The sequence below is a fragment of the Peromyscus maniculatus genome, chromosome 19, assembly GCF_049852395.1.
Source record: "Peromyscus maniculatus bairdii isolate BWxNUB_F1_BW_parent chromosome 19, HU_Pman_BW_mat_3.1, whole genome shotgun sequence".
Lineage (NCBI taxonomy): Eukaryota > Metazoa > Chordata > Mammalia > Rodentia > Cricetidae > Peromyscus > Peromyscus maniculatus.
In genome coordinates this window covers 2,833,812-2,861,437 of record NC_134870.1, presented here as the reverse complement: position 1 = coordinate 2,861,437, position 27,626 = coordinate 2,833,812, and the positions used below count along the sequence as shown (strand labels likewise).

At 51.1% G+C, this 27,626-nt stretch overlaps 2 protein-coding genes across 4 annotated transcripts in view; one reads left to right on the top strand and one right to left on the bottom strand.

Moving 5' to 3' along the window:
- Positions 1-19,949, bottom strand: part of Cables1 (Cdk5 and Abl enzyme substrate 1) — a 110,920-nt gene extending 90,971 nt beyond the window's left edge. For both annotated transcript variants that reach the window (XM_016007802.3, XM_076554730.1), the window contains exon 1: positions 19,026-19,949. In XM_016007802.3, coding sequence (XP_015863288.2) covers positions 19,026-19,732 — 707 coding nt within the window. In that variant the 5' untranslated portion in view covers positions 19,733-19,949. The remainder of the gene's footprint in view (positions 1-19,025) is intronic.
- On the top strand, positions 19,890-26,019 carry LOC121823999 (uncharacterized). Of its 2 annotated transcripts, none has more exons than XM_076554735.1 (2): positions 19,890-20,330; positions 21,185-26,019. In XM_076554735.1, exons 1-2 carry the CDS (start codon positions 19,890-19,892, stop codon positions 21,260-21,262), a joined length of 519 nt encoding a protein of 172 aa, XP_076410850.1. In that variant the 3' UTR covers positions 21,263-26,019. The 2 variants fall into 2 exon arrangements, with proteins under 2 accessions (XP_076410850.1, XP_076410849.1); XM_076554734.1 differs by having other exon boundaries at positions 21,182-26,019.
- Positions 26,020-27,626: the final 1,607 nt, after the last annotated feature.

Below are 27,626 nucleotides of genomic sequence, written 5' to 3'. Positions count from 1 at the left end.
CTAGGGCTGCAGACGCTCCTCACATGGGTTCTGGGGATCCGAACTCAAGTCCTCGGGCTTCTGCAGCAAGAACTCTCCTCCTGAGGCCACCTCTCCAGCCTCCTCTTTGCCATGTCTAAGCCAAGCTGCTAGCAGCCCATCGCCTACCAAAATCCATATTTGAAAATCAGCATATCATCAAAACTTTACTTGGGCTAATCTTCTTTTAGATAAGAAAATTTCAAAGTAGCAAAAGATGAGAGTTGCCTCTGAGTCTCCAGGAGGAAAAGAATCCAGAGCTGTGGAGGGTCAGTCTAACTAGGTAACTAGATAATGAATGCATCTTTTTTGTTGTTTTGTTTTGTTTTTTGATTTTCAAGACAGGGTTTCTCTGTGTAGCTTTGCGCCTTTCCTGGAACTTGCTTTGGAGACCAGGCTGGCCTCGAACTCACAGAGATCCGCCTGCCTCTGCCTCCCGAGTGCTGGGATTAAAGGCGTGCGCCACCACTGCCTGGCGAATGCATCTTTTAAAGGGAGCAAAAGAATCAAACCTTAATTTTCTTTACATTTTTATCTCCAGATGAAACAAAGAAGATTCTTTTGAGAGAAGGCACAGCCCCTCTACCCTAGCAGGCATTGTAATCTCACGAGGAGCAGCAATAAGCTTTTGTTTGTGTGTGTGTGTTAATTATTTATTTTTAAACTTAAACAGATGTCTTTTACAAGCTCACACAGTTGGGATCATCTGACTGGATTCTATTTAGCAGAACATCTCGCACCGTCGCCCCAGGCAAAATAAACAGACAGGAAGAAAGGATCTCTTGTTCGCCAATAGAAAGAGTATATACTGCAGCAAAATCCTCATCTAGTGGATGCCAACTTGAAACAGGACACAACCTGCATGCATATGGGAGGAGTCTCGGGGAAAGAGGGGTTTTCTACAAACAGTGTTTCTGGGGCAGGAGCATGCATTAACTACACAAGCAGGTTAGGCCAAGTCACTTAGTCAGATAACAGGACAAATGTCAACACAGGGAGAGCTCCCCTTGGTCCCTTGGACTGGACGGTCAGGAGACCCTCACTGGGATTTCCTAGGCTGCTCCACTGGCACTGGAGCCGACTGAGGTGTCTCCAAGTGCCCTGTGTGACTTTTGTGCCGCTCAGCTGAGAGACAGGGTCGGAGGAGGGGGGACTGTGTAAGGAGGTTCCCAGAGACAAGGAAAGGTCATCCGTCTCCCAGTTCACCATCACAGTTACTCAGGTGTGGAAACTGCTACATCCTCTGTCACCGCTGCACAAAGGCACTACACTCAGTGGACGGGTCTGCCGTGTCCAGGACAGACCGCGTGGAAAGGCCCGCCACCCGCCGCCCGCCACACTCGCTGGCTCTCCCCTTCTCTCCCTATTTTACTGCTGCTGGGTAGCAGGAGGGAGGGAGGGAAAACAGGCAGGCTGGTTAAACACACACAGGGAGCCCTAAGGAGGAGGCTGGCAGCGGCAGCACACAGAGGATGGTGCTTTTCCGTGACCCTCACCCTTCCACAGCAGGGGCCCATCTGATTAACCCGCTAGCTGCCAACAGTCAGGCTGAGGATAGAAAACTCAAAACGGACTTCCCAGGCTCAGAAGCAGCCATGTGGTCCAAAGCGACAGAAAGTTTTCAGACTCCTCCTTGGCTTGGAGCTGTGAAATCACAGCCATCCTGTGCCATTTCTGCCGTTCATTCAGGGCTGCAGGTGATGGACCAGGCGCATCTCTTGAGCACTTAGCATACTCAGTGCAGTCCTGGGCGGAAATACAGGGCTCTGTGGCTGCCAGGCGCCAAACCTGAATCCGTTCACCAGAGTCTCACATTTAACCGTTGGCTGGGTTTGTGGGGGTCTTCATTTTATGAATAGGGAACCAAGAATCTCTGTGTGCGTGTGCATGCATGTGCGTGTGCGCGTGCGCGTGCGTGTGCGTGTGTGTGTGTGTGTGTGTAGGCTACAAGTTCACATTGGGTGCCTTCCTCACTTGCTTTCCACTTTTTTTTTTTAAACAGGTTCTCTCACTGGGACCTGGGGCAGCCTTTTAGGCCAGGCTGGCGGGTTCTAAGGCCCAGGGATCTGTCTCCCCTCCCCAGCACTGGATTACAGGAGTGTGCTGCTGCTGCTGCTGCTGCTGCTGCTGCTCTTGGCTTTCACATGGCTGCTGGAAGTGTACACTGACTAGAACCTTCCCAGCTGAGCTGTCTCCCCAACCCTGCTCTGCTTGTTTATAAACGGCCCCAAGTCCCAGAGCTAAGGCCCACAACGCCGGGATCCAAGCCGGGAAGGTTAGTTCCAGGAGTTAGACTCTTAATCACAAGGAGAACATAGTACACAGGAATCACTAGGGGTAAGTTTTTTTTTTTTTTTGTTTTTTTTTTGTTTTTTTTGTATCAAGACATGGTGCCAGCGTTTAACTTCTTCCATTATAGCATCACGGGGTAAAAACAGATTGTAGCCAACAGGTCTTTCTTTCTGTCATGACCTCAGCCACGTGATTGTGATTGCTCTCATCCTCATCCACAAAGCCAGCCCTCACCCCTTCAGGGGCTGGTGAGGATCACAGGACATTAGACAAGGCTGACTTATAAAAGGAACAGACTTTTTCTAGCCCTCATCCTTGAAAATACAGCAAGTGCCTGAACAAAACAGAGTCCTCATTATCCACACATCCTAGGGGTTGGGTATGTAGGAAGCACCGTGCCCTCGTTTGGTCCCCAGCACCAAGTAAACTGATGGGACAGTACAAAACACAAGTATATTTGCAAATATAGAACATCTATTAACCCCATATCAACCCTGCCTCCTGCTCGCGACAGGAACGAGCACAGGCAGAGTGGTAGTTGGTGAGTCACACAGAGCACCTGAGGACTGAGTGGACACCGTAACACGACTTCCTTATCTGTCGGCGCCAGCAAGGACCCGTCCTTCCCTTTATAATGTAGTCGTTTCTTTCACTTTTGAGTATTCCGTCACAATTTCACTGTTTAAAATGGTCCAAACCATAGAGCCAATGTGTAGTTTAGTGCCCCCAACCAGGGGGAAGCTGTGATATGCTTGGGGACAAAACATGTACGAGACCCTCCATTCAGGCTTGAGTCGCAGGCCAGTCACATGTGGGCTCAAGCACACATCAACAGCACGTATTAAATCAGGTTTCTTTAAACACATGGAGAACAAGGTTTTGTGCAGACTGAATGATGGAAGTGTGACCAGAGGCTCTCAGGATTCCCTAACTCAAGTATTTTCAATAACTGTTAAAAAAAAAAACAAAAAACAGACAAGAAAGAAAGAAAGAAAGAAAGAAAGAAAGAAAGAAAGAAAGAAAGAAAGAAAGAAAGAAAGAAAGAAAGAAAGAAAGCAAGCCACCAAACACTAAGAGCATTGAGAATGCATCATCAGCAAGACTTTTATTCTGGAAAGGTGAGGAGCAGGTAGCTGTGGACACAGCACAGACACTGATGGGCAGCCACCGGGCTCCCAAAAGGACTTCTATGTACGGCATCGGTGCCGCTGCCCACAACTGGGAAACCTTGGACCAACGTCAGCGGAAGTGTGGAGCTGAGGCGTCTCATCCTCTCTCGTTACATGTCCCTGTGTGAGAGTCCCCAGCCTGGCCACGGGCTACACCATGGCCCGGATGTGACAATTAACTTCACTGTTCACTGACTTAGCCACAGGGAAGGCCCACCTGGACCTGGGAGACACCTCTTGATGGGATCCCAGACTCAAAGTAGGCTGGCTCACAGCATTCTCTCTCCTTCCTGCTGCAGACAGTGTGAGCCCCTGCTGATGCGTCTGCCACAGCCTCCCACCATGCTGGGATGCAACTCCTCACACTGGAAACCCAAATACCCACCCACCCGGCCACACCCACACCCACCCACCAAACGGTCACACCCATCTCCACCCACACCCACACCCCGGCCACCAAACTGCTTTCTTGGGCATTTTGTCACAGTTGTGAGAAAAGCAACTGTGTTTTTTGGTTTTATATCAGCTTTACACAACCTAGAGTCATTTTGGAAGAAGGGCCCGCCGTTGAGAAAATCCTCCCCACCAGACTGGCCTGTGGGCAGACCTGTGCTGCATCTTCTGGTTTAATGATTGCTGGGGGAGAGTCCAGCTCACGGTGGGAGTGCCCTCCCTGGGCTGGTGGCCCCGGGTGCTGAGCAAGCCATGAGGACATGCCGGTAAGCGGCACTCCTCCACGGCCCCTGGCGCCCCTCAGTAATAGGTTTACAAGCTGTAAGGTGGAATGGACCCTTTTCAGTCAGTGTTTTCACAGAGCAAGAGAACCCTATCTGCAATGGGAACCAATGCACTAGTGGAGGGCCGGCACACCACCCTCCAACCACATCCTCATGTGCATTTCACTTCTCCAGGCTGAGCCCCAGATTCTCAAAGTCCGACAGCACCCCAGCATTAAAACCAGAACAGACTCCTCTTTACCCAGATGACCCTCGACAACCACAACGAAAACCAGCTCTCACGGGCACGTGGTCGCCCTGCTGAGAAACTGTTCCAGGCCTTAAGGAGATGTCAGGAAATTCTGATGTCAGGTCCTGAAATAAGGACCCTCCAATCTTATTTTATAAGGCATTTACATTCAACGAGAAAAACTGCCTGCAGCCTAAGAAAACACTGTTGAGGCTAAACCCGAGGCTCAAAACGAAAAGCCACTGTTTTTAACTATAGGGAAAATGCACTCAACCAAAATATGATCCTGGGCTCCTACCACATGTAGCCCACAAGGGGCCCTAAAGCCCCAGACAGAAGCGCTCTGTTCTCCTGTGCCCTGAGGTTGAAGGACAATGGAAATGGAGTGGCCAGGGTCGGACATGGCTACCCCAGCCTGAACTAACTCCCAGTTTGAGTGAGAGATGCCATCCATCACTTCTGCCAGGGTTATAAATAGAAACTGGAGCCTCGCCCCCACCCCATCATCTGTTAAACACCATTCATAAAAGTGCCATTTTAGAGGTCTGTAGTGCGCATTCTTTTCCCTTTGAAAACAACAACAACAACAACAACAACAAACTTGCAAAAAGTATCAAATGGTGTTCCAAATGGCAAAGTGATTTGCTGTCCAACGGTCTCAGATCAGCTTGGGAGTCTGCCTGAAAAGCAGGCATCTGGTACCAATTTGTGACAATAAAAAAAAAAAAAAAATCAATGCCGAGCTCTCATGTAAATATTTCCTCGCATGCCAGATTCCACCAGCCTGTACGTATCCCATTCATTTCCTCGTATTTCAGTCCTGACTTTTCTTTTCCTGGCTCCAAAGAGCTAAAGTTAAGCATTTTGAATGTTGCATCTCTTTATTGAGCTACACAGGCTAAATTCTCTCTCTAAAGTAAGGCCTACAGGATAGCTGGAATGAGACGGATCATTCCTGAAGCTTGCAATCCTCCTGGCCAGAATGAAACACCTATGTCTGAAGCAAAGAGGTCAATCTGTAAAATGTGGCCTCCTTACTTACCTCATGCAGGGCAGCTTCCGGTCAACGCAGCCATCATCCAATACCAAGCTGCGGAGTGACGAGTGTACGTTCTTAAGACGGTGTTAAGAATGTGTTGGACACCTAGGTCCGAAAGCAGAGCCCCAAACTCACTTAGATAAAACGTTAACCTTGTCAGATGGTAACAGTGCAGAGGGGAACGCATGGCCTTTGGGGTCAGGGGTTAGGGACTTGGGGAGAAAATCAAACTCCAGCTAGTTCAGTCCCCCCCCCCCCCCCCCCCCCGATGTGATGACATCGGCCCCCATGAAATCTGCAGAGAGCCAAGAGGGCATCTGGTCTCTGTAACGACGTCAGACTTAGTGAGAATCGCACCCTGTGTGCCTCACGGAGGTCATGATCATCCACTCACTAAGTGGGATCTCTCCCTTCACAGACATCAGCTGAGGCCCGAGTTTAAAGACCCAGGACAAAGCAGGCTGCGCTCTGCGTCTGAGAGGCAGGTGGAGAGGTCTCAGTACCAGGCACGGCAGTTGTACTTTCCCGTCTGACCGGTGGCTTTACAGAATTCCATGCTTACTGAACATTCGCAGGGCCCTATGAGCTCATGAAGTGAACGCTCAATAAGCACGGCATCGTTATGCAACACTCCCAATAAAACAGGAGAGCGCCAAATGCCAGCCCTCCCTTCTTCCCTGTACCCCATCTCCAAGCCCCTCTTATCGACCCCCGTGTCTCTGACCAATTTGCTTATTTCCCCCATCGTGACCATGGGGTCCACATGGCCAACATCTGCATCTGAACTGAAGTCCACTCTCTCTGGCTTCTACCCAGTCCTCCCACCCTGGTGTCTATGAACACTTTGACCCCGCTATGTGCATCCTGGCTTCTGCTGCCCGCACGCGTCCCCCAGTCTCTAATGTATACACGCACAATGCTTTCTCCTGTCTACCTGAACCATCCCAGCCACTCAGCATCTAGCGCTTCTCCTGTCTCCCAATCACCCCGCCCTGTCTCCTCCTGTCTGTCCCCCTGTCTGTCCTCAGACCTTAACTCAGCAGTCACTCCCAGAGGCCATCCTTCCTTGACACACCAGCATGGTTTTTATCGAAGGCTGACAGGGTCGGTACCATTCTGTCCGTAACATGTATTCATCGGTGTTTTGCCTGCATGTACGTCTGTGTGTGGATGTTGAGTCCCCTAGAAATGGAGTTACAGTTGTGAGCTGCCATGTGGGTGCTGGGAATTGAACCCAGATCCTCTGGAAGAGCAGTCAGTGCTCTTAACTGCTGAACCATCTCTCCAGCCCCATGCCTACATGTGGTGATATATTGTGTCCCCCAATACATTGTGCATCTTAATAAACTTATCTGGGGTCAGAGGACAGAACAGCCACTAGATAGACATAGATCCATCCGGATCTCTGTGAGTTTAAAGCCACACTGGAAACAGCCAGGCATGGTGACTCACGCCTTTAATCCCAGAAAGTGAGCCTTTAATCCCAGGAAGTGATGGCAGAAAGCAGAAAGGTATATAAGGCGTGAAAACCAGGAACTAAGCTGGTTAAGCTTTTAGGCTTTTGAGCAGCACAGTTCAGCTGAGAGGCATCCAGTCTGAGGAAACAGGATCAGCTGAGAAGTTGGGGAGGTAAGGAAGCTGTGGTTTGTTCTGCTTCTCTGATCTTCCAGCGTTCACCCCAATACCTGGCTCCAGGTTTGTTTTTTATTAATAAGACCTGTTAAGATTTGTGCTACACCTACAACCTTCTATTTGTCCTCTGACTATTCACAAGGTTGTTTCCATTCACATATCAGCTCAGTGCTGACAGTCCATTCGACTGACATCTGCCTATCAATTCCCAGCCCATACCCTGAACCCAGCAAGCCTCTCTAACCTCTGCTCAGCCCAGGCCACTGTGTCTCAGGATGTAAGAGGTTTCTATTCAGCATATATGCTACCCACTCAATCCTTCTTCACTCCCCAAGTTCCCTATGTTCCAACTACCCCCATTTCTTCTTTAAACACACCTCGTGGACCCAGAACATGTGGTCCCCAATACCTAGACCCTGTGTCCCATCTTTAGGTGGCTTTTTCTCTTTGGTTTGTGTGTAACGGGATTTTTGTTCTTTAGACACACCTTGCTATGTATCCCAGACTTGCCTCAAACTGGCAATCCTCTTGCCTCAGCCTTTGACATGCAGGGTTACAGGAGCCTACCACCACGGCCAGCTTTAGATGGCTCTCATTGCTTCTCATCTTCCTCGGAGGCACCTTTCCCGCCACCAGGTCTAACAGGAGTCCCTTCACAGCAGCATCCAGAGTGCATGTTACTGGCAGTTTTATGATGTGTGGGGAGGGCAGCACCCAAGGCTTGGCACGAAGCAGGAAGCCCTCAAGTCTGTTTGCATGCCTGAAACAATGGCTGCAACCTTCCAGCAGAGAAAACACGAAAGACCTGAGACTGCAAAGCAGGAGCGGAGAAACGGATAGGAGGCAGGAAGCTGAGGTGAGAAAACCCATCAGAAACCCTCGGAACGGCAGGAAGGGTGTGAGCAGGGCAGTGGACTGAGCCACCCTTCCCACCCCACTCCGACACCAGCGGGGCCAACACTACTTCCACTGACCTGCAAAAGAAGGCAGGCTTTCAAATAATCCAAGTGTCTCATAATTAAAGCACCAAGCTCTGGCCACATCTGTGGGGTTCCCTGAGGCCTTAACAGGCTGTAGAGAGATGAGCCTCAGGAGGCAAGAAGGCAGTGTGGCTCCACAGGACTCGGTAGCTGGTGCTGGTTCAAACTCCGGAGTCTGGCCCCAAGTGGTTTATTTTAGGCATATTTACGCGCAGCACAATACAGTGAAAATTGTTCTGGTGATGATTAACTCAATCCTACACGAACAACAAAGCATCCATAAATCTCCTCAAGGAACAAAGGAAGCCAAATAGAGATCAGATTCGACTACATGGAAACTCTCTGTCGAGTCCATAAAGACAGGGTCTATAAACTGACCAAGGAAAACAATTTTTGATGAGGGGAGTGGGGATCCTGGTGCTGGAAAAGTCATTAGCCACAGAGATAGGACAAAGGGCGCCAGGCTGGCAACCGTGTCCACTCCCAGACTTCCAGGTGGACAACAGGTAGTGCATTCCTTCCCTTGAAGGAACAACCCTAGGTGCTTAACATTCCAGATTCCCCCCAGTGCTTATCTGTGAGCACAAAGACCTCCGGGCCTCCTCCACTGTCCCGAAGGGCACTGCTAGGGATCATATTCAGAGAATTACTGCCCTAAGGCCTGCCAAAGATTTGAACAAAAACATCAATATCCAGACTGGAGTTTAGATTCCACTTCCCACCCCCATCAGATCCCATAGGCTCGCCAAGCGGTCTCCTTTCCCCTAATTTTGGTAATTCAGATCTGGAGTGTCCCTCAAGGGCCATGGTGTTAAAGGCCTATGCCCTGGTTACTGAAAGGCCACTGGGTCATCTGGGAATATGTCGTCAGGGCACTGTAGAAGCCCAATCTCTCTCCTCTCGTTTCCTGTGCTGTCACAGACTCTTACTGTGACAGTCTGCCTGCCAGTGGCCCAAAAGATCATGGCCTACAGCTTCCCAATGAGCCAACCTGCCCACGGAGGTCACCTCAGCTATCTGTTATAGTGACAGAGAGCTTGCTTAGAAACACAGAACTTCTGTCCATCCTGCAGGCAGGGGGAGGAAGGGTGGTACATCCATGTGAGAACTGGATCCTAGCTGACTTTGACCTTCGCCGCTCTGACAACTAAGTTCTGAAGACGAAAGTCTAAACTCAAGGTGGGGTACGGCAGTTCCCCTGGCACTCTAGGGAGTGCAGCTCGCATCAGGGCAGGAGGGAGAAAAAGGCTGCATGCAATCCTAGACCAAGGTTTCGGCTGCCCAGCCCAATCACCCTGGTGATGGTTGCCAACAGGTTCAACGTAATGGAGACACTGGTTTCTACATACCTCTGCTGTGTCTGCCAGGGCATTTCCTGGGGTGCACTGAGAAGGGAAGACCCACCTGAATGTGGGCAGCTCCATCCCCTATCAGGGTGTTTCCTAGGGTGCACTGAGAAGGGAAGACCCACCTGAATGTGGGCAGCTCCATCCCCTATCAGGGTGTTTCCTGGGGTGCACTGAGAAGGGAAGACCCACCTGAATGTGGGCAGCTCCATCCCAGGGACTAGATTCCCACACTGAATGAAACGGGAAAAGGAAGGTGGCCGAGTACCAGCATTCATTTCTCTTTCTGATTCCTGATGCAGAAGCCACGTGACCAGCCACCATGCTGCCCCTGCCATGAGGGACCACACCCCTTTTCAACTGTTATCTGAAATAATCCCCCTTCAGCTCTCTTGGCAGATATTCAGTCTCAGCAACAGGAAAGCTAACACATCCCCCAAGGCAGAAATCACCAGCCCCGATCTACAGGAGGCTTAGGGTATGTGAGAGGCGCTGAGGTCTGCTAAGCGGCCGAGGCGTGGGCCTCCACAGCGGGTCCTTCCTCTTCTCAGTCCCTTCACCCACTGTGGTGACGGAGAAGGCAGAGGTGCCAGTGCCCATTCCCCATGGGAGGAGCTGACATTCTTGGGCATTGGGAAATCTTTCCACCACTCCTTCCAACTCAGGGTCCTGCTGGTCTGCCCGCGAGGTTATCACGTGCTGTCAGCACACTTGATGGACAGGCTGCAGTCCCAAACCTGGCACAGCACTACTGTCCTTTACCACACTGAGAGATCTCCGTGGGGACTTGGACCAGGATGCAGGGAACGTGCTGGAATATGCAACAGATGCCTTGGTTTTTGTTAAGTGATCTGACTCAGGGGTATGTTTCTGGGTATTTTAAAACTACCAGAATTGGAAAACACAGATTTTGACACCATAGTATTAGTACTCTTGGTGACTTTCTAACCTGTGCCCCTGCTGCCTCTGAATGCCTTGATGAGAAAAAAAAAACAAAAAACAAACAAACCAATGGAGGCCCCTTGTGAGCCGTAAGTTCCAAACAAGTCAAATTCATAATATCCACCAGACAGAGCAAAGGCCACCTCACACATCTGTCACCTGCACTGTGCATCCTAAAAAAACTGCATTCAACTCAGGAGAACCAGCTTCAGCATGAGGTCACCACCTAACTCACCCTAGGCAGAAAGATTCCTCCATCTTGCCAGTCTCCTAGCATTCATGGCTCCAACCTTCCTCTGATTACAAAGTAGACATTTTGGTTTATTAATAATTGGGTCAATGAGGAAAGTGTTTTAAAATAAAAAATCAATGTTGTAGGCAAACAGATCTTTGGTCCTTGCAAATATTCTAGACTCTTGTTGGTTTTATTTTTTAACTCTGTCATGGACTCCAACTCCTAAAGGACATGGAGTCCTTTAAAATAAGAGTGAGACTGAGTCCCTCCATACACCCCCACAACACTGCAATATCCCAAGTGCTAAGGCTCTACCCTAGAGCTTTCTAAGTGTTCATGTCTGTGGCTAAGCATGCAGCAATAAGCCCCAGGCCACACCAATGACAACCTCATTCAGTATGAACTAATGTGCAATTATCCAAACTACTCACACAAACAGAGTAGGGCTAGGAAACCCTGATCAATGGTGTGTTCCTGGAAGTCTCAGAAACCAACCCAAAACAAAGCCACAGCACTGTAGTTCATAAGCAGAAAAATTACCAGGGAGTTCATGATTCCCACAGTGTTGAGTGCTAGGCACAGGATTCTGGCTTCAGTGTCTGAGAAGATTTTATGGGCTTTAAAATACATTTTAATTTTTAAGTTAAGTGTACACATAGTTGGGGTGCAGGTACCCAAGGAAGCCAGAAGAGGGTGTTAGATGACAGGACCTGAGGGTACCGGCAGCTAAGACTGGTCCAGTGTGAGGGCTGGGGTCCAGCTCAGGTCCTCTGCAGGAGCAATTCATGTCCCTAACCACCGAGCCATCTCTCTAGCCCTCAAAGTTTTGTTTTAAAATTTACACAGACCAAACTCATATGATTGGTTTGGCTTTTGTTCCCTCTTGTGGTGCTGGGGAACCAAACTCAGGGCTTCCTGTACTAGGCAGATGTGCTGCCCGCTGGGCTACATCCACACCCCCATGTTTGGAAGAGAAGACACACAGCAATCCTGGGGGGCCATCACATCACCTCTGTGGCAGATTCTTTTTTCCCCTGAAGTGTTTTTGAGGTAGGGACTTGCTATGTGCTACAGGCTGGTCTTGAACCCAGGCTGGTCCTCCTGCCTCCATCTCTGTGCGGGACTGCAGGCATGCGCTACCAGGCCCAGCTAGCTGCCCAGCAGATTCTTCAGAAACTGGGTTCCCATGTGCTTCCTTTGGTGTGGACATTGGCACAGCCCCCAGGGGAAAACCAGAACACAAATGTGTATCCATGGGGCAGCCCCCAGGGCACACCAGCTCTTAGGAAAGGGACCTGACTGGCAGCCTGGTGGGTTCCTGCAGTGTTAACAGTCCTGTCCCGAGGAGTTCAGTTTACTACCCAGCTCAGAGTGCACCATTACTCGGTCAGTACTTCCCCTGAGCAAACCCAGCCCAGCGTTACAGCTAAGGGGTTTTAGCAAACCTCCATAAATCACCCAGCCTCAGTCTCCTCAGCTCGAAAGTGGGGAGAATCTGCATCGCACAGGAATAGGAACAGGTAAGGCAATGAAAGAGAGTGAGTGCTCTGTCCCTGTTTCTCACCCGCTGGAGGAGGGGGTGGGGTGTGCAGCCACACAGGCAGCCTCACCTCACCCCAGGACCCGGCTAAGGTTAGGATGATAGAGTTTTACCTGATAGTCAGAGCCTGGGTTTGTCCCCAGCCCTGCCAAAACGAAACCTGAACCTTCCACCAGGCTGCCGGGGAACTGGGGTTTGGTTTTGGTTCTGTGGTCACTCGGCAGAAAAAAGAAGTCCATTTTGGTGAGACCCGGCCCCAGATGATCCACCCAAGGGTGCCTGACAGCAGACAAACCAGAGAGGTCAGTGGACGGAGTGAGAGACACACTCGTGAGCAGCGTCACGATCCTGTGGGCAGTGCCGGACTCTCCCCAGGGAAAAGCCTCCAGACACAGCTGTGATGGCCTGGGGGTGGGGGTGGGGGAACAGCAGCCAGGAGTCAGCCAAGGCCACTCTGCAAGAAATACCAGGGTCAGATGTGGGTCTTAGATGAGTCCCCCTACCCAGGAAGAAGGCATGATGGGCCCAGAAGAAGAAAGGGGTCTTTGGAAGAACACATGTCATCTAAGACAGAGCTGCCAATGATGGGCAGGAGGAGGCCTGGGGTATTGCACGCCTTCTGGGCACTGAGCACCCACCAGGCCACGGATGCCATGGTTTTGCTGGACCAAGCCAGGGAATAAACAGCTGAGGCTTCTGTTGGTCACCTAGTCTCTGTCACAACTCTGTCGCCCTAGCACAGAGGGCCAAAGACAGCATAGACATGTGTGGGTGTGGCTGTTTCCAAGAAATCAATACAAGAAAGGCCAGTGGGCCACACCTTGCTGACCCCTGACCTTGACAGTGTGACACTGTGAAGACAGAGCATTCAAACAAAGAACAAAGGCCTCTTGAAGGAGGGGGTGTGACCAGGGAGGATGGCAGGGATGGAAGCAGGGCTGGTCCCACTGTGACAATGGGCAGTAGAGAGGACAGGAGCCATCTGAGGAGGGGATCCCAGGGGGGTACCCGACGGGACTTCATTCCTGTGGTCACAGAAAGCTTTCTCCCTCTGGCCAGAGGTCCTCCTTAGATGATACAGGGGCAGGATTCTTACTTAGGAAATCAGAGTGAGCAATGGTCTTCCGTCATCAAGTCAGCTTCTGTGGGCCAGAGGTGTGCAGACACCAGCAGATTCCGAAGACCTTAAAACCATGTCCCAACATATGGCCTGAGGGACCTCGAGCAAGTTACTTAACCTCTCTACACCTTAAAACGGGACTGATACACTCAGGGTTGTCATAAACAGGACTCAGCAAATCCTCGTAACTTGCTACCTGTGTGTTAAATAATACTGTGTCTAAGGTCCTGGCCCAGGACTCACATGGGAGGGGGAAAGCATCCCTGCCCTGTGGGGGCTCAAACCACGAGCTCACCTACCACGGGTCACTGCACGGAGTCACGTGTCCACCCGCGGCACTCGACACAGAGAGGGCCCTTTTACGTCTATACCTCCTGTGTTCAGTACTGTGGGGCACTGTAACTGACACCCGTCACAGCTTTTGTTAAATGAAGACACGAGACAGGATGTCAAGGCCCATGACTAGAGTTTCCTCTACATACCTGGCAGATAAACAAAGTACCCAAGGTCGTCCTCTGCCCGCTGTGTGACCTTGGGCTCCCATACTCTTGGCAGGACTGCACTCCGCGTCTACAAAGGCACTTTATAAATGGGCCCCTTGGCAGTCAAGGTTACCACAGCCCACTTCCTCGAGGAGGGAGGGTGCTGGCTGGGAACGGCCACCCAGGCAGGCCAAGGCTTCCTGCTTGGATGGCCTCCTGAAGTCCCAAGTCCAATGTGGCCCTCCAGTTTCTCAGGTGGAGCAGCTGAAGGTGGTGGCTGTCTATCACTAGCACTAAGTGCATCTAGCACTTAAAAGACAGGAGTTGGGAGGGGCAGAAGTTCAAGACCATCCTTGGCTGCGAAGCAAGTTGGAAGCCGGTATGGGCTACTGGAGACCGTTCACAAAAAAGCAAATAGAAGTCTACCCTACCCTGAAGGAGCCCTACCATTCCCTCACTCACTCACTCATTCATGCATGTTTCCCAAGCAGGTCTATAAACAAACTCACCACAGCTTTGCATCTAAGTCCACAGTTAAATTATCCTATGCCCCCAAGCAGACACACCTAGCCCTTCACAGCAGGCCAGGCCTTAGACAGGGACAAGTAGGCTCACTTATCGGAAGCCTTTACGACCACGAGGAAACAGGCTGAGAGCCCAGGATTCTCAAAGCTGGTCTAGGTCAGGTCAGCAGCTCGCACCGTTCCCCCTAACTCTGCCTGGAATGCCCGCTGTCACTGGTCGCCCCTGCTTACCTAACTCCCCATGGAGGGGACTGGACAGGCACCAGCAGATTCTGGGCTAGGTGCTGGGGGGGGCACGGCGGAGCCCAGAGTGGCTTCCACACCTCTCCTGGAGAGCACACCTCTCCGGCTCACACATGCTGCAGACTTTGTTGCTGTAAGACACTATGTGGGCCTGGGCCTGAGATGCCACTGACATCAGCCAAGGCTATTTGCTAAGGTCCCTTAGCTCACTGGGAAGCTCAGTGGCCAGGCTTTGGAAAGCACCTTGCCTAGAGCCTGGCTCTGCTAAGACCACAGCTCTGGATTCCGGGGCTCCTGTGGCTAGAAACATGGCTCAGAGGTAACCTGGCTTTGCTGATCGCTGAGGAAATCAGTCACAAAGCAAGGAGGTGACAGAGTTAGGGGAAAATGACCATCTCCCCTCCCAGGCTCTGGCTCTCAACTCCTGGATGGTCTGCACTTCTTTCCAACAAAATCTCAGAGATTACAGTTTACAGCGGCACAGACCAAGTTTCCACACTGATGTGAGGGACAGCACAGAGGGAGGCGGGCAGAAGCCCACAAGTGACCAGGAGAAGCCATCGGCAAAGAGCCTGGGCTCTGCCCTGAGGGCTGGGTGATAGTGACCTCTGAGCTCAGCCCCTCAACCTCACTTCAGGAAGCTGCCAGACCTGGGCAGAGCATCCCTCCACAGCAATTTCCCCTTTATCCCAAGGCTGCTTAGTTGGTCAGAAAGGTCAGCTAGCTTTTGTTTTTGGCAATGTGTAGCCCAGGCTGGCCTTGATCCTCCTGCCTTAGGGTCCTGAGAGCCAGGATTACAGACAAAAGCTACTGTGCCTGACTGGACCACCTGCCTTTTACGAATAGATCCCCAGGGCCTGTTAACCACGTTGACATCTGACAGCCCTGACCCCACAGCACATTTAGTATTCAGTAAATTTTAGCATTCAGAAAGTTAAGCACAGCCACGACCTCTGCAAGACACGGGCCAAAGAGCTCAAGAGTAAGTCACTCAGGAGGGTTGATTCATCTGCCCAGGGTCACACAGTCATCATGGGGGACCAGCATTCCAACCCAGGACATGGGTCCTTCATTGCATGGGCTCCTTCCACGCAGGTGTTTAAAGGCAAAGGCCTGTGCTATTTTTACACAGTATGGTGACTGCAGCCCTGTGGCTGGCTGGCTGGCACTCACACCTGAGCTCCACGCTGCACTGCTGGGTGGCCGTCTGCCAGGCAGGAGCTCCCAAGGCTTTCTGAAGCCAGCTGTGGCCTGAAAGGATGTTTTAAAAGTAAAATAAGCCTTAAAATATGTTCCAAAAATCTGCTCCCTTCGCCTATTAACACCTTGCCCACGTGGGGCCCACTTCCCCAGCCGAGGCAAACAGGACAGGGTGTGAAGTTCAGTGGCAACCCGTGGCTTCCATCTCAGAAACCTCAGACCTGCATGGAGACCCTTTCACAAAGGCTGGCAGGATCCTGGAAGCCCTGCAAACAGAATGGAGCCTAGGAAGTGGGAAAAGGTGGAGGATGAAACAGAGATGAAAAACGTCAGACCATCAGAAAAGGGCTGCAGAATCACATGGAACCACTGCTGTGTTCTACACCAATGGTCACAGTCAGCAGCTCAAAAATTATCAACAGGCCTACTGTGTGCAAGGCAGTGATAAGGCTGAGGGACAGAAGGGAAGGAGCCATGTTTGGATGGCAGAGACCCAGGTTCCTCTCCAGTCCCAAGCCGGGGCATGGTCAGGGTGCCACTCAGTGGCTGGGCCAGTCTAAGACAGTACTTCACTCATTCTGAGCCCTGGAGTCTCCCCTCTGCGAAAGAATCCACACATAGGGCAGCTGTGGGGGTCAGAAGCCTTTGATGTCCAGTTTCTGTGGACAGGGGTGGTGACCACTACTTGGATTCATGGTTACTGAGCACGTACCCTAAGGCCCGGCCACAGAAACGCTCCTCTCCGCTGCAGTTAAAACACAGACAGCAAAGCAATTCATTCTAATTGGTTTTAGAAAAGCCCAAAGGAGCCAGGGTTCTAGCTGAGTGGTGGAGGGCTTCCCTCGCATGCCTAAGGACCTGGGTTCCATCTTCAGTCTCTCAAGAGTCCAGAGGGAAGAAACCAGAAGGAGTTTTAAGAGTCCAAGTCTTTAAGTTGTGATTTTTATCTATCCATGACAAGCTCAATACAGAAAAGCTTAAATTCACTAGAAAGAGAGTGGATTTGAGATTCACTCTGGCGGTGCTTGTGAATCACCCGGGGAACTTGGACATGAACTCACACGGGTCAGGGTGGAAACAGACAAATTGCTCTTTTGAGCTCTCCATAAGGCTAAGGGACCAGAGTCCACAATCATGGGCAACAAGGCTCCCTAGAACTTCTTACAGAGCTAGGAAAGCATCCACAGAAAGTCCAAATTGATTGGCAGCTCACATCCCAGGAGCGGTTTTGTAAACAGTGTACGGAGGGAGCCCCACTGGCCACTGGGCTGCAGAAAGCCACTACACCAGGAAGGTAAGGAAGAGCAGAGGGCTGGCCCCACCTGGGCCACAGGTGAGTGTGGGCAGGGGAAAGTCCTCTTCAGGGATTATAAAAGTAACACACCTCAGACAAAGGTCTCCATGGCCACACTGACCTTTCTCAATTCGTGTTAACCTCCACTCTGAGCGCCTCTATCAAGAACTGCCAAAATGCATACCTATCAAGTTGCCAAACGCAGGCTATTCAGAAATGGTTTGGTCAGTATGACTGCCAAGCAAGGCTACATCTTTGAGACGAGCACATACTGAGCTGTGTTTGGACAGAAGAGATCCTAGCAGGCTGGTAGTGGCACACGTCTTTAATCTCAGCACTCGGGAGGCAGAGGTAGGTGGATCTGTGAGTTCAAGTCCAGCCTGGTCTACAGAGTGAGTTCCAGGACAGCTAGGGATACACAGAGAAAACTTGTCTTGAAAAACACAAAATAAATAAGTAAATAGGGCGCCCTAAAGGTTCCCAGGGCTAGGGTTAGCAAGTGAGCTCAGGAAGTCCTTTGACTCAGAAATGCTCCATGCTCCACCGCTCCCACATGAGTTTCCTGGAGGAGGAGTGGAGGGTAATCCCATTACAGCTGCTGTCAGCACATCTGCCCTCCAGGAGACACACTGGCTCAGCACAACTCATAGCCCTCTTCTGGGCTTCAGCTCAGACTCCAAAGTCACAAAGAGCCAGGGTGTGATGTCAAGTGGTAACAGTTCCGCCAGCCTAGGGCTGCTAATCCACTCATCAGCTTTCCAGAGATGCATGCTCTAACAAGAAATGCTGCAGGATTGTCACTTGAACCCAGTATCATTAATTCATAGGTGCAACAGAGGCTGCCTCGCCAGACCCCACACCCTAAGGTCCACATGCACTTTGCCTTACTCTGCAGCAGCACGGGTCTGACTTCCCACACTGGGAAGCCAGAAAACTTCTGGGCGAGCCCAGCTGGTTCTTCTCTCATTCCATTAAGCAAGGAAGTTTTCCAACAGGCCACCCTCTTTTTCAGGCCGGAGCAAGTATGAGCCTTCACTGGGGCGTCACGGGAGAGCATAGGGAGCAGAGGCGGTCTCCCTGCCTACCGAGATGCCACAGAACGTTGGCAAGGGCCTATCCCTTAAAGGAAACAGAGGCTCTGGTTCCCTCAGTTATTGCTAGTTAACTAAGATAGTCAATGCTATAATTTCTTAGGCGGCTTTATTAGCTAGGAAGGACTCGTACCACAGGCCTGCAGAGCCCCGCCCACTCCACTGGGCTTCCTCCCCAACCTGCAGTCTCACGATTCCACGCAGAACCAAGGCCAGCTGCCCTAACACACGGCAGTGAACTCCAGCCATTTCTCCGCTAAGTAGGTCTCACGTTTTTGCTGAGATGTCACAAACCCGCAGATAACTCACACAAGCACACAGCAAGCTTCTAACTCTTGCCAGTTTTTCTCGGAATGGGAGTCTCAGGCCATATTTCCTCTCTGTCCCCCACACCCTAGGCCTGGACCAAGGAAATGCCAGAAAAACTTTCCACTTCTTAGAAAAACAAAAGGAAAACACGATTTCCCGGGCTCCACAAACTTTCCAAAGGGGTTCCCACGTGTCTGCTACTAGTTGGGGCTCCCAAGCGCCGCCCTGCCCCGGCCCCACCCACTGCACCCGGCAGCGCTCGCCTGGAGCTGGGGACGCGCCTCCGGGTCTGGACCGGTTTTCAGGAAGCTGGTGTTCTCCTCGCACCAGGAGGCTTGAGAGCAGCTTTTTAACCGCTTCTTCCAACTCCCTGGCCAAAGAAGGGGCATGGTGCGTCCGCTCTGCTAGTGCCGGGTTCATGCACACGTGTGACCACATACTCACTCCCTGGGCCTCTTCCCCTTTTCAAATGCCTTAGTGGTTTGGGATTCCGGTCAGGAGCCCGGGATCTAGCCAGGCGCAGGAAGGTGGGAGCGACCCCGGTGGGGTTCCAGTCGTAGGGACACTGCAAAACTGGGCGCGCGTGGCGTCCAAAATACTCACCGGGACCTCTGCAGCTGCTCCAAGGCGCTAGTGCTACCGCCCTGGCCTGGCTGCTCCAAGGCGCAGTAGTTCTGCGAGTTCTGCCTGGAGAAGGCGATGGGCAGGATTCCCTGAGTGAACGAGTTGAGGCGGCCCCGACTGCCGCTCGCACTCCCGGGGGTCCCGGAGCCCAAGAAGCTGGCCAGTGGCACCTGCACGTTGGTGAAGGCATCGTCCTCCTCCAGCTCCTCCTGTCCGGCGCCCCCCGGCCCGTCGGGCAGCTGCAGCTGAGCTGGGGCTGAACGGGGAGGCAGCGATTCGCCCGACGCCCGGTGGACCAGGGACGGCGGCAGCGGGCAAGGGCTGGAGCCAGCGGTCCACGGCGCGGCCGCGGTGCCCGGTGCCGAGAACGCGTTGCAGCCGGCGGCCAGCAGGCTGAGCCGAGCCCTCGCTCCCGGTTTGGTCGCGCCGCCCTCCTCGCCGCCGCCCCACTCGTCGTCCTGCAGCGGCGGCCGTCCGTCCAGCGAAATGTTGGTGAGGAAGGACAGGGCAGCCTGGCGGCGCCGCGGGTCCACGCGCGGCTTACGGAGAGGCTCGGGTTGAGCGGCGGCCGCCGGAGGCGGCGGCGGCGGCTGCACCCCGCTGGTGGCCGCCGCGTCCGTGCCGCCGCGGCTGCTGCTGCTGCTGCTGCAGGCGGCCGTGCCCGCGGTGGCGGTCGCCGCCGCCATTGTGTCCGTCTGCGGCGTCAGTTCCGCGGAGCCGGAGAAACGAGTGGCGGGTGCCCAGTGCTAAGCGGCGGCCGCGAGCCTCGGCGACCCGGGCTGGGCAGGGCGCGGGGCGCGGGCGGTGTGCGAGGCGGCGGCCCTGCCCTCCCGCGGGCGGGCCATGCTCGGCCCTGGGCGCTCGGGCGCCGCTGGGACTCACGCGCGCCTGGCTCGCCCTCCGCGCCCGGGACCCACGCGCGCCTTGCCGGCCCTGCGCGCCGCGCGATCGCGGGCTCCCGGCCCGGCCGGCCGTATTTATAGGTGCGCGCGCCCCGCGCTCGCGCTCCGAAGCGCTCCTTGCAATAACACAGTATCACGTGTGGGGAATGAGACCTGGGAGGAAAACAAAGCCGCAGGCGGAGTCCGCAGCGGCGGGAGGCGACCGTGCAGGAGGAGGTGGAAGAGGAGGAGGAAGGCAGAGCCCGGCGCGTGGCAGGGCGGGGGCTCGCCCGACCGCTCCCCACGGTCCCAGCTGTTCCTGGGGCGCGCGGAAGCCAGGTGCTGGAGGCGAGCACGTCACTCCGGTACGCTCGGGCGGAGAATCGCGGGTGTCCACAGCCCGGTGAGCTACAGCCCCTGGGTTACAGCCCCAGAAGAGTTACGGGGCGATCACCTGGAGCCTTTGCACCGCGACCTAGTAACCGAATCTGGCGTTACCCATGGGCCTGGACACGCCGGTCCTTGTTAACAGTTACGTGGGAGGGCACACCTTCCTACGTGGACATTCCCACCGAAAGTGTGGCTGATCACTGGGATGTGCCCCCACTCTTTCGCAGACCCAGGCGAAGGCTGCCAAGATTAACGATAAAGGAAGGCACCTAGCTGCCTAGGTGTGTGGGCACCTTCTGTGTGATCCAGCTGATTTATACACACACCCCTGGTGCTCTTAGCAAAAGACAGCCAGGATTTTCATTTGGTCCCTGAAAACGTATTGCATTTTCTGTGAAGATCTGGGCGGGCTAAAATAATCTTGCACGCATGTGCCTGTCGTCACCTTGCAAATGTCCGCGAGTGTAGTCTCTTTACTCCTCTATAAACGGGGACAGATATGGACAGTTATTCCCATTTATTTCATAAACATCTGTTCGGCTCCTGGCTGTATGTTCCAGAAATACGGGTTCCTGCCTATGGACACAGCGACTCTGGCCCCACCCCCAACAAGTGGTTTTAGAACTTGCAACCGCGGGAGTACCCGGCTGCTTCCCAGTTCTCTCTGCCGGTTGGGTGACTTATTAAACACAGTATGGAACAACTGTCGCCCTGAATTAGGCCCCGTGACACCTAAGAAACCTTGCTACACTTCTCTGCGGGAGAAGCAAAGTGTTTAAGATGAACGGATTAATTTAATTAGAGGTTTAAATTTAGCCTTGGAGCTAATGGGTAACTCTACATTGAAATTCCACTCCATTTCAGCAGAGTAAATTAAGTAGCGGAGAGCAAGCGTTCGCGGCTCAGGGATGTGCTGCCAACCCCGACTCCTCCAGAGATAGGTGAGTTTGGGTTACACGTACTGGGGACAAACAGGTCACGTGGCAAACGCGTGAACAATTGTTCATATGTAATTCTGGGCCACATTTAGGCCTTATGAAAAGCAGAGACACTGTCTGCTGCCGACTCAAAGCAGTTAAAGTCTAGTGACCGAGTCTGGATTTCATCAGGTTTTTAATTACTTTAACTACCTTGAAACTTCAAGTCACTTTATTACAATTGACTTAATTTACCTGATCACGGGCCTAGCTTTTCTGGAAAGTAATGTTAAATGAGACTCCAATTCTGCCCCTGTGGAAAAAAGTATACTATTTTATAACAACAACAAAAAAAAAATGTTAAGTTTTAAAGAAATGGAGGGGGGATTACTAACAATGTCATTGTCCATGAAAATATTTTAATATTTTTTTGTTTTGAGTATTTTAATTTTTGTTTTGTTTTTTATTTCGTTTGTTTTGGTTTGATTTTCGAGACAGGGTTTCTCTGTATAAGAGTTCTGACTGTCCTGGAACTTGTTTTGTAGACCTGGCTGGCCTCGAACTCACTGAGATCTGCCTGCCTCTGCCTCCCAAGTGCTGGGATCAAAGGCGTGTATACCACTATTGCCTGGCCGAGTATTTTAACTTTTATCTTATTAAGACAGGATTTTTTTTATTCTGTCTTGAGTATGTTTTCGAACAAAAGGGAAAGGAAGCTGCTCATGCCTTGGGATTTTGCATGTTGTGTGGCGATCATCTTTCCATTTGGAATATCCTTCTGTAGCCTCGCCGATGGCTCCTGGTGCTCGACTAGATGGAGCAATGGTAAGTTACTAAACTCCTGCATTTCTAAGTTTGTTGGCCCCATTTCTGCCCTCAAGAAAGCAGCAGTGACAATCTTTCAGTCTTTCTACTATGAAGCAAGTCTGTCTATCTGTAGCTATCTGTGTTTATTTATTGCCTTGGGGACTCAGGATTGCACTCATCCTAGGCAAGCATTCCACCACTACGCTTTACCCCAGCTCTCTTTTCTTGTTTCTAAATTTTGAGACAGGTCTCTGGAATCTAGGGTGGCCATGAACTCCTGCCTCAGTTCCCAGACAGCTAGGATGACAGACCTATCACATGATATCCCAGACTATCATACAATATGAACGTTTTTTAGTTTAAATATCTTCCAGGGTGGATGGCACACCCCATCTTAAGGCCTTCTGTCCAGAGAAGATCTAATCTGCCTCCTGAAATTCTTGGTGGGTATGAATATGTTTTCAGCAAATCCATTTATTTGACCATTTGATATAACTCTGCTTATTTTAAGTTTCAAGTACGCAAATTGATTTCAAATGTTTATTAGATAATCAAACAGGAATCGATGTTTTTTTAGTCTCCATGTTTCTGTGATCCCCTGGTGGGGGTCCTGAGAGATGATTTATTGCTCCCTAACTGTGTATCAGCCATAGTGTACTGGACCACCGGTAGTGGTGAAGGGGCATTGTCATTGACATTTTAAAGGCAAGACAGAGAGAAATTGAGTAAAGCTATCTGGCCAGCACACAGATCCCACTGGCTCCCAGACCCGTGCATGTTTCTGCTCCCTCTACTGGTAAGGCTATTTTATAGGCAGAGTCAGTCTCCACATTTCATCCCATATTCATCCTTGAGAGTCGACTAGAATAGAAATACAAACTGTGAGGCCGGGCCGTGGTGGTGCACATCTTTAATCCCAGCATTCGGGAGGCAGAGCTAGGTGGATCTCTGTGAGTTCCAGGCCAGCCTGATCTACAAAGTGAGATCCAAGACAGTCGCAAAGCTACACAGAGAAACCCTGTCTCCAAAAACAAAACAACAAACAAACAAACGAACAAACAGAAAGAAACACAAACTGTGGAGGAAGAGATCTGGGCTCCTAGGGTAGGTCCTTAACCTCTCTGAACTCATTTCCTCTCTGGGTTGCTCCGGTTTTCAGAGGAACCCGCACAAGAAATGTCTGGTAATCCCTGATGTACTTTTAAATGCAAGGCATCATTAGCACCATCCAAATCTGCTTAGGTCCTGAATTATTCCAAATTCATTAATCTTTAACTTTTAGTTGTTGGATCATTTATTATTGAACAACTTCTATGTGCCCAGTGCCAGTGTGGGACAAAGGGATAAAAAAGTGTGGCTTGTATCTGCTCGTACCCTTGATGGTTAAAACAGGAAAACAGGAGCTCAAGGACACATTTAAAGGAAGGGTCTAAGCCAGCCAATTGCCAAATGAGCAAGAATTAGAATTGGAAAAGGGACTTGGGGGGGGGGGTTGAGTGAGGGTTTCTCTGTGTAGCCCTTGGCTGTCCTGGAACTCGCTCCATAGGCCAGGCTGGCCTGGAACTCAGAGATCCACCTGCCTCTGCCTCCTGAGTGCTGGGGTTAAAGGCGTGCGCCACCACTGCCCAGCTTTGAAAAAGGAGCTTTTAATTTGAAGTGAGACCTGTTAGGGGAGGCATTAAGCAAGACCAGAATTTGAGCTGGTCTAGGAAGTTCCTGTGGTCTGGACCCCACATGTGATAAAAGGTTTGGAGCTAGGCTGGGTTTTTAGAAGGTCGGCACTGTTGAGAGGAAGGTAGGTCATTGAGCGCATGCCCCTGAAAGATGTGGGATTCTGACGTTCATTTAGCATCCCAACCTTGAGGTGGGTGGCTTTGCTCACCTCATACCCCACCATAATGTGCTGCTTTATCATTGGTCCAAAAGCTTTGGGGGCAATCATTTATGACAGAAAGCTTCAAAATGATGAACTAAAATCAACCTTTTTTTAAAAAATGTATTTTTAATGTTTTATTGTGCACACACATACGTGTGTGTGTGTGTGTGTGTGTGTGAGAGAGAGAGAGAGAGAGAGAGAGAGAGAGAGAGAGAGAGAGAGAGAGCATGTATGTTTCCACCATGTGGCCTTGGGCATTAAATTGAAATCATCAGGCTTGGCAGCTGGAGCCTCTGTCTGCTGAACCACCTCTTTTAAATTTTTTCTCTGTGAGTTGATTAGCATTTGTTACAGAAATAGGTAACCAACTTCAGAGTCTTGCGTTTAAATCCCTTACGCACTGGAGCCATACAGGACTAGAAAGTGAAATACAATTCTCCCCTCAACCCACCCTCATTTTCACCTTCGTATCACCCCTTTTAACGTCTGGAAGCTTCCTTTGCCTCCATGGACCCAAAATGCATGCACTGTTTAGATCAACAAATTCGGCACCTGGGCTTTTACACACACACACACACACACACACACACACACACACACACACACACACAAGCAGAACCTGCATAAAACTGCTGACTCTTAAAAATAATCCAGTAAACCAGTAAGTCTGAAAATTGGCTTAGAAACGGCAGTGGACATCACTCAGAAGTTGACACAGGAGAAATAAGTCTTTAGACTCAGAAGCACCCAGGCTCTGGTGTCAGCGCGGGTCCTTATAAGCAGGTCGCCAGCTTGGACAGGTTCTCAGCTCCCTGTTTTGGTGTCCTGGTGTGTCAAGGTGGGGTTAGTGGCATTTTACCTTGCAGAGTTAGGAGCGTTGCCGGTGATGTGAGTTATGTAACCAGCACCCGGCTGTCTGGCACTCACAGATAGCTATTTTTAGAAAGATGCAAACTATAGGAGCCTCACAGAAGGGCCAGGATGCTTTGGGTCGTAGTTGTTTGTGGTTTTCCTCATGCAGGAAGGATCAGAAGAGACCCTGGCCATTGGCTCCAGCAGATCAGGTTATTTTACATTTGTTCCACCAAAGTGGAGCCCTGTCCCTCACTGCTGGGACACAGACTAGTGGGTCTAAAATTAGAGGCATGGTGTCCTGAGAAGCCTGCTTTCCCGTGCCCAGTGAAATGCCCTAAGACAAGAGAGGGGACCTGGGCCCAAGGCCCCATGCTTTGAGAAGCTGACCTTGCTTGAACATGTGTGGCCTCTGTTGCCTTGGGAGAATGGGGACAAAGAGGGAAGACAAGACAACTTGTCGTGGGAAGCTTCACTCCTTTCCTGGTTCTCCCCGGGACTTCTGGGATGGGATACAGCATTGGAGGGAAATCGGAAGCTGAGGGATATTAAAAAGAAGTCACTGGGTAGCACATAGCCCCATACAGCAGCTTATGAGCTGTGACTTGTAGCCCTCATCCCCATATTTCCTAAGTGCCAGTCCCATGCCAGGTTCTCAACTAGATTCTGTTACTTCTAGGGCAGGTGAGAAGTGGGCCTATCCTGGAGCTTCCAGCGGAGAAATTCAGGGTAGTGTCTGCACTCGGGTGCAGTGAGTGTTGACGAGAAAAGGAAGGAGAAAGTAAGGGGACAACAGGCTCCATGCCAGCCCCCGGCACGGCTCCCAGGACAGCGCTTCAACCACTGCTACCAAGGCCACTCTCAGGACAGGGATTCCTCTCTCTCTCTCTCTCTCTCTCTCTCTCTCTCTCTCTCTCTCTCTCTCTCTCTCTCTCCTTCCCTCCCTCCCTCCCTCTTTCTCTCTCTTTTTTTCGTTCGTTCATTCATTTTTTCGAGACAGGGTTTCTCTGTGTAGCCCTGACTGTCCTGGAACTCCCTCTGTAGACCAGGCTGGCCTTGAACTCACAACTTTTAATGAACTCATTAAAGGCATGCGCCACCACTGCCCAGCTCAGGCCAGGGCTTCTTAAACTCTTCCAATCACAACCCCTTTCGCCAAAGAAATTTTTATGTGACCATAGCACACAGGTATATAAAATATGTACACAAAACATTTACCGGCAATAAATCATGAAATTTGTTTAAAACAATTCTGATACTCATATAAATTTGCCATTTATTAAAGACGACTTTAAATTTATGCACTAGCGATGTATTTAAAGCTGAGCTCTGTCCGATATTTGACAGTACAGGACGCAAAGCGTCTTGGTTATTTTCAGAGTTGATTCATCAGTGCTGAGAACACCACCTCACATGAACACACAGCACAAAACAGTGGGCGTGGGTGCTGAGGAGACGGTGCGCACTGAGGAGCCGGTGCGTCTGTTAAGAGCACTCGTTGCTCTTGCGAGGACCCAGGTTTGGTTCCCAGCAGCCAGCTGGTGGCTTTCAATCATCCCTCATGCCAACTCCAGGAAATCCAGCGCCGCCCTCTGACCTCTGTGGGCACCAGGTCTGAGCTGTTTCAGGTAGTGAGCTACTGATCACTACTGTGTTGCCGGTGAGACCACATGCATGGTGACACATGTGTATGTTCTGTGTTCAGAAGCAAGGCCTCAGTGAAGTCCCAGGGCAACACAACTGAGCACTAACTCTGCTAGAAATACTAGAATCTGTTAGGTGTTTGATTTTTTAAATTTTTGGCTATTGATCATTCAGAAACCTGTTTGCAATCTCCATGTTCAGTTACTCAAGCCATTGGGGTTTCAACCCGCAGTTAAGAAGCAGAGGTCTAGGACAGTCAGTATCTCCCCACTTCCTTCCTTGACTTGACCTCCGAGTCTCTACTTCCTGCCTAAGAACTCATCATGTCCTCATCAACGGCACCAGCAACCTCCAACACTGTTCAAGCACAGGCTCAAACAACGTGGGACCACTGTTTTCTTTAGACACCTGAGGCCTGTGGGGACAGGAAGACATTGTTGTGGGAGAATCTTTTTGTACACTGTGAAGATGTGTCTTTGCTAAGGCACCTCTGACTGGTTTAATAAAAGAGCTGAACAGCCAATAGCTAGGCAGGAGAGGATAGGCGGGACTTCTGGGGAAAGAGAGGAACTCTGGGAAGGAGAGGTGGAATTTGCCAGTGAGACTCGGAGGGAGTTGGATGTACGGTATGGAGGCACATTGCAGAACATAGATTAATATAAATGGGTTAATTTAAGTTATAAGAGCCATGCTTTCATACTTAATGAGATGTCTCTGTGTCATTATTTGGGAGCTGGCGGTTTAAAGAAAGTCGACTACACAGTATTTCACTGCATTCCCTGTCAAGGACTGTGCACGGCCTTCTGGTTTTTATGATTTGTGTGCAAAGGCACTGGGTCTCTCCACTTGAGGAATGGACAGCTCCATAACTGAGCATGGCTGATTTGTTAAGAGTCATACTTTATGTCAGGAATGGCTCTCAGTGCCCCATCCACCTGGGGGCAGTTCTGGGCAACCCTTCCTCTCCTCAGTCTTGTTAAAGGACAGAGACAGTGGTGCAGGAGCATTTAGTCTTCAGTTCCCCTCAGATTCTTTCCTGGGTGGAGCTCAGCCAGTTGTAGGAGGAAGAGGGACACACAAGACCACCCCTGCTTCAGCCAGCAATTGGCTGCCCTTCCTGGGTCCCTTAGCTCAGGGCCCCATGAGCATCTCCTCAAGTATAATAATTGACTGTGATGCTCACAGAAATCAGGGAAATGCTCATGTCTTCCAG

Bases quoted from the DNA above. Each gene is read 5' to 3' on its own strand.
- LOC121823999 (XM_076554734.1), top strand. From the start codon at position 19,890: ATGCTCGGCCCTGGGCGCTCGGGCGCCGCTGGGACTCACGCGCGCCTG. The intron at 20,331-21,181 runs GTGAGCTACAGC...ACTCCATTTCAG, and splicing joins TCGCGGGTGTCCACAGCCCG to CAGAGTAAATTAAGTAGCGG.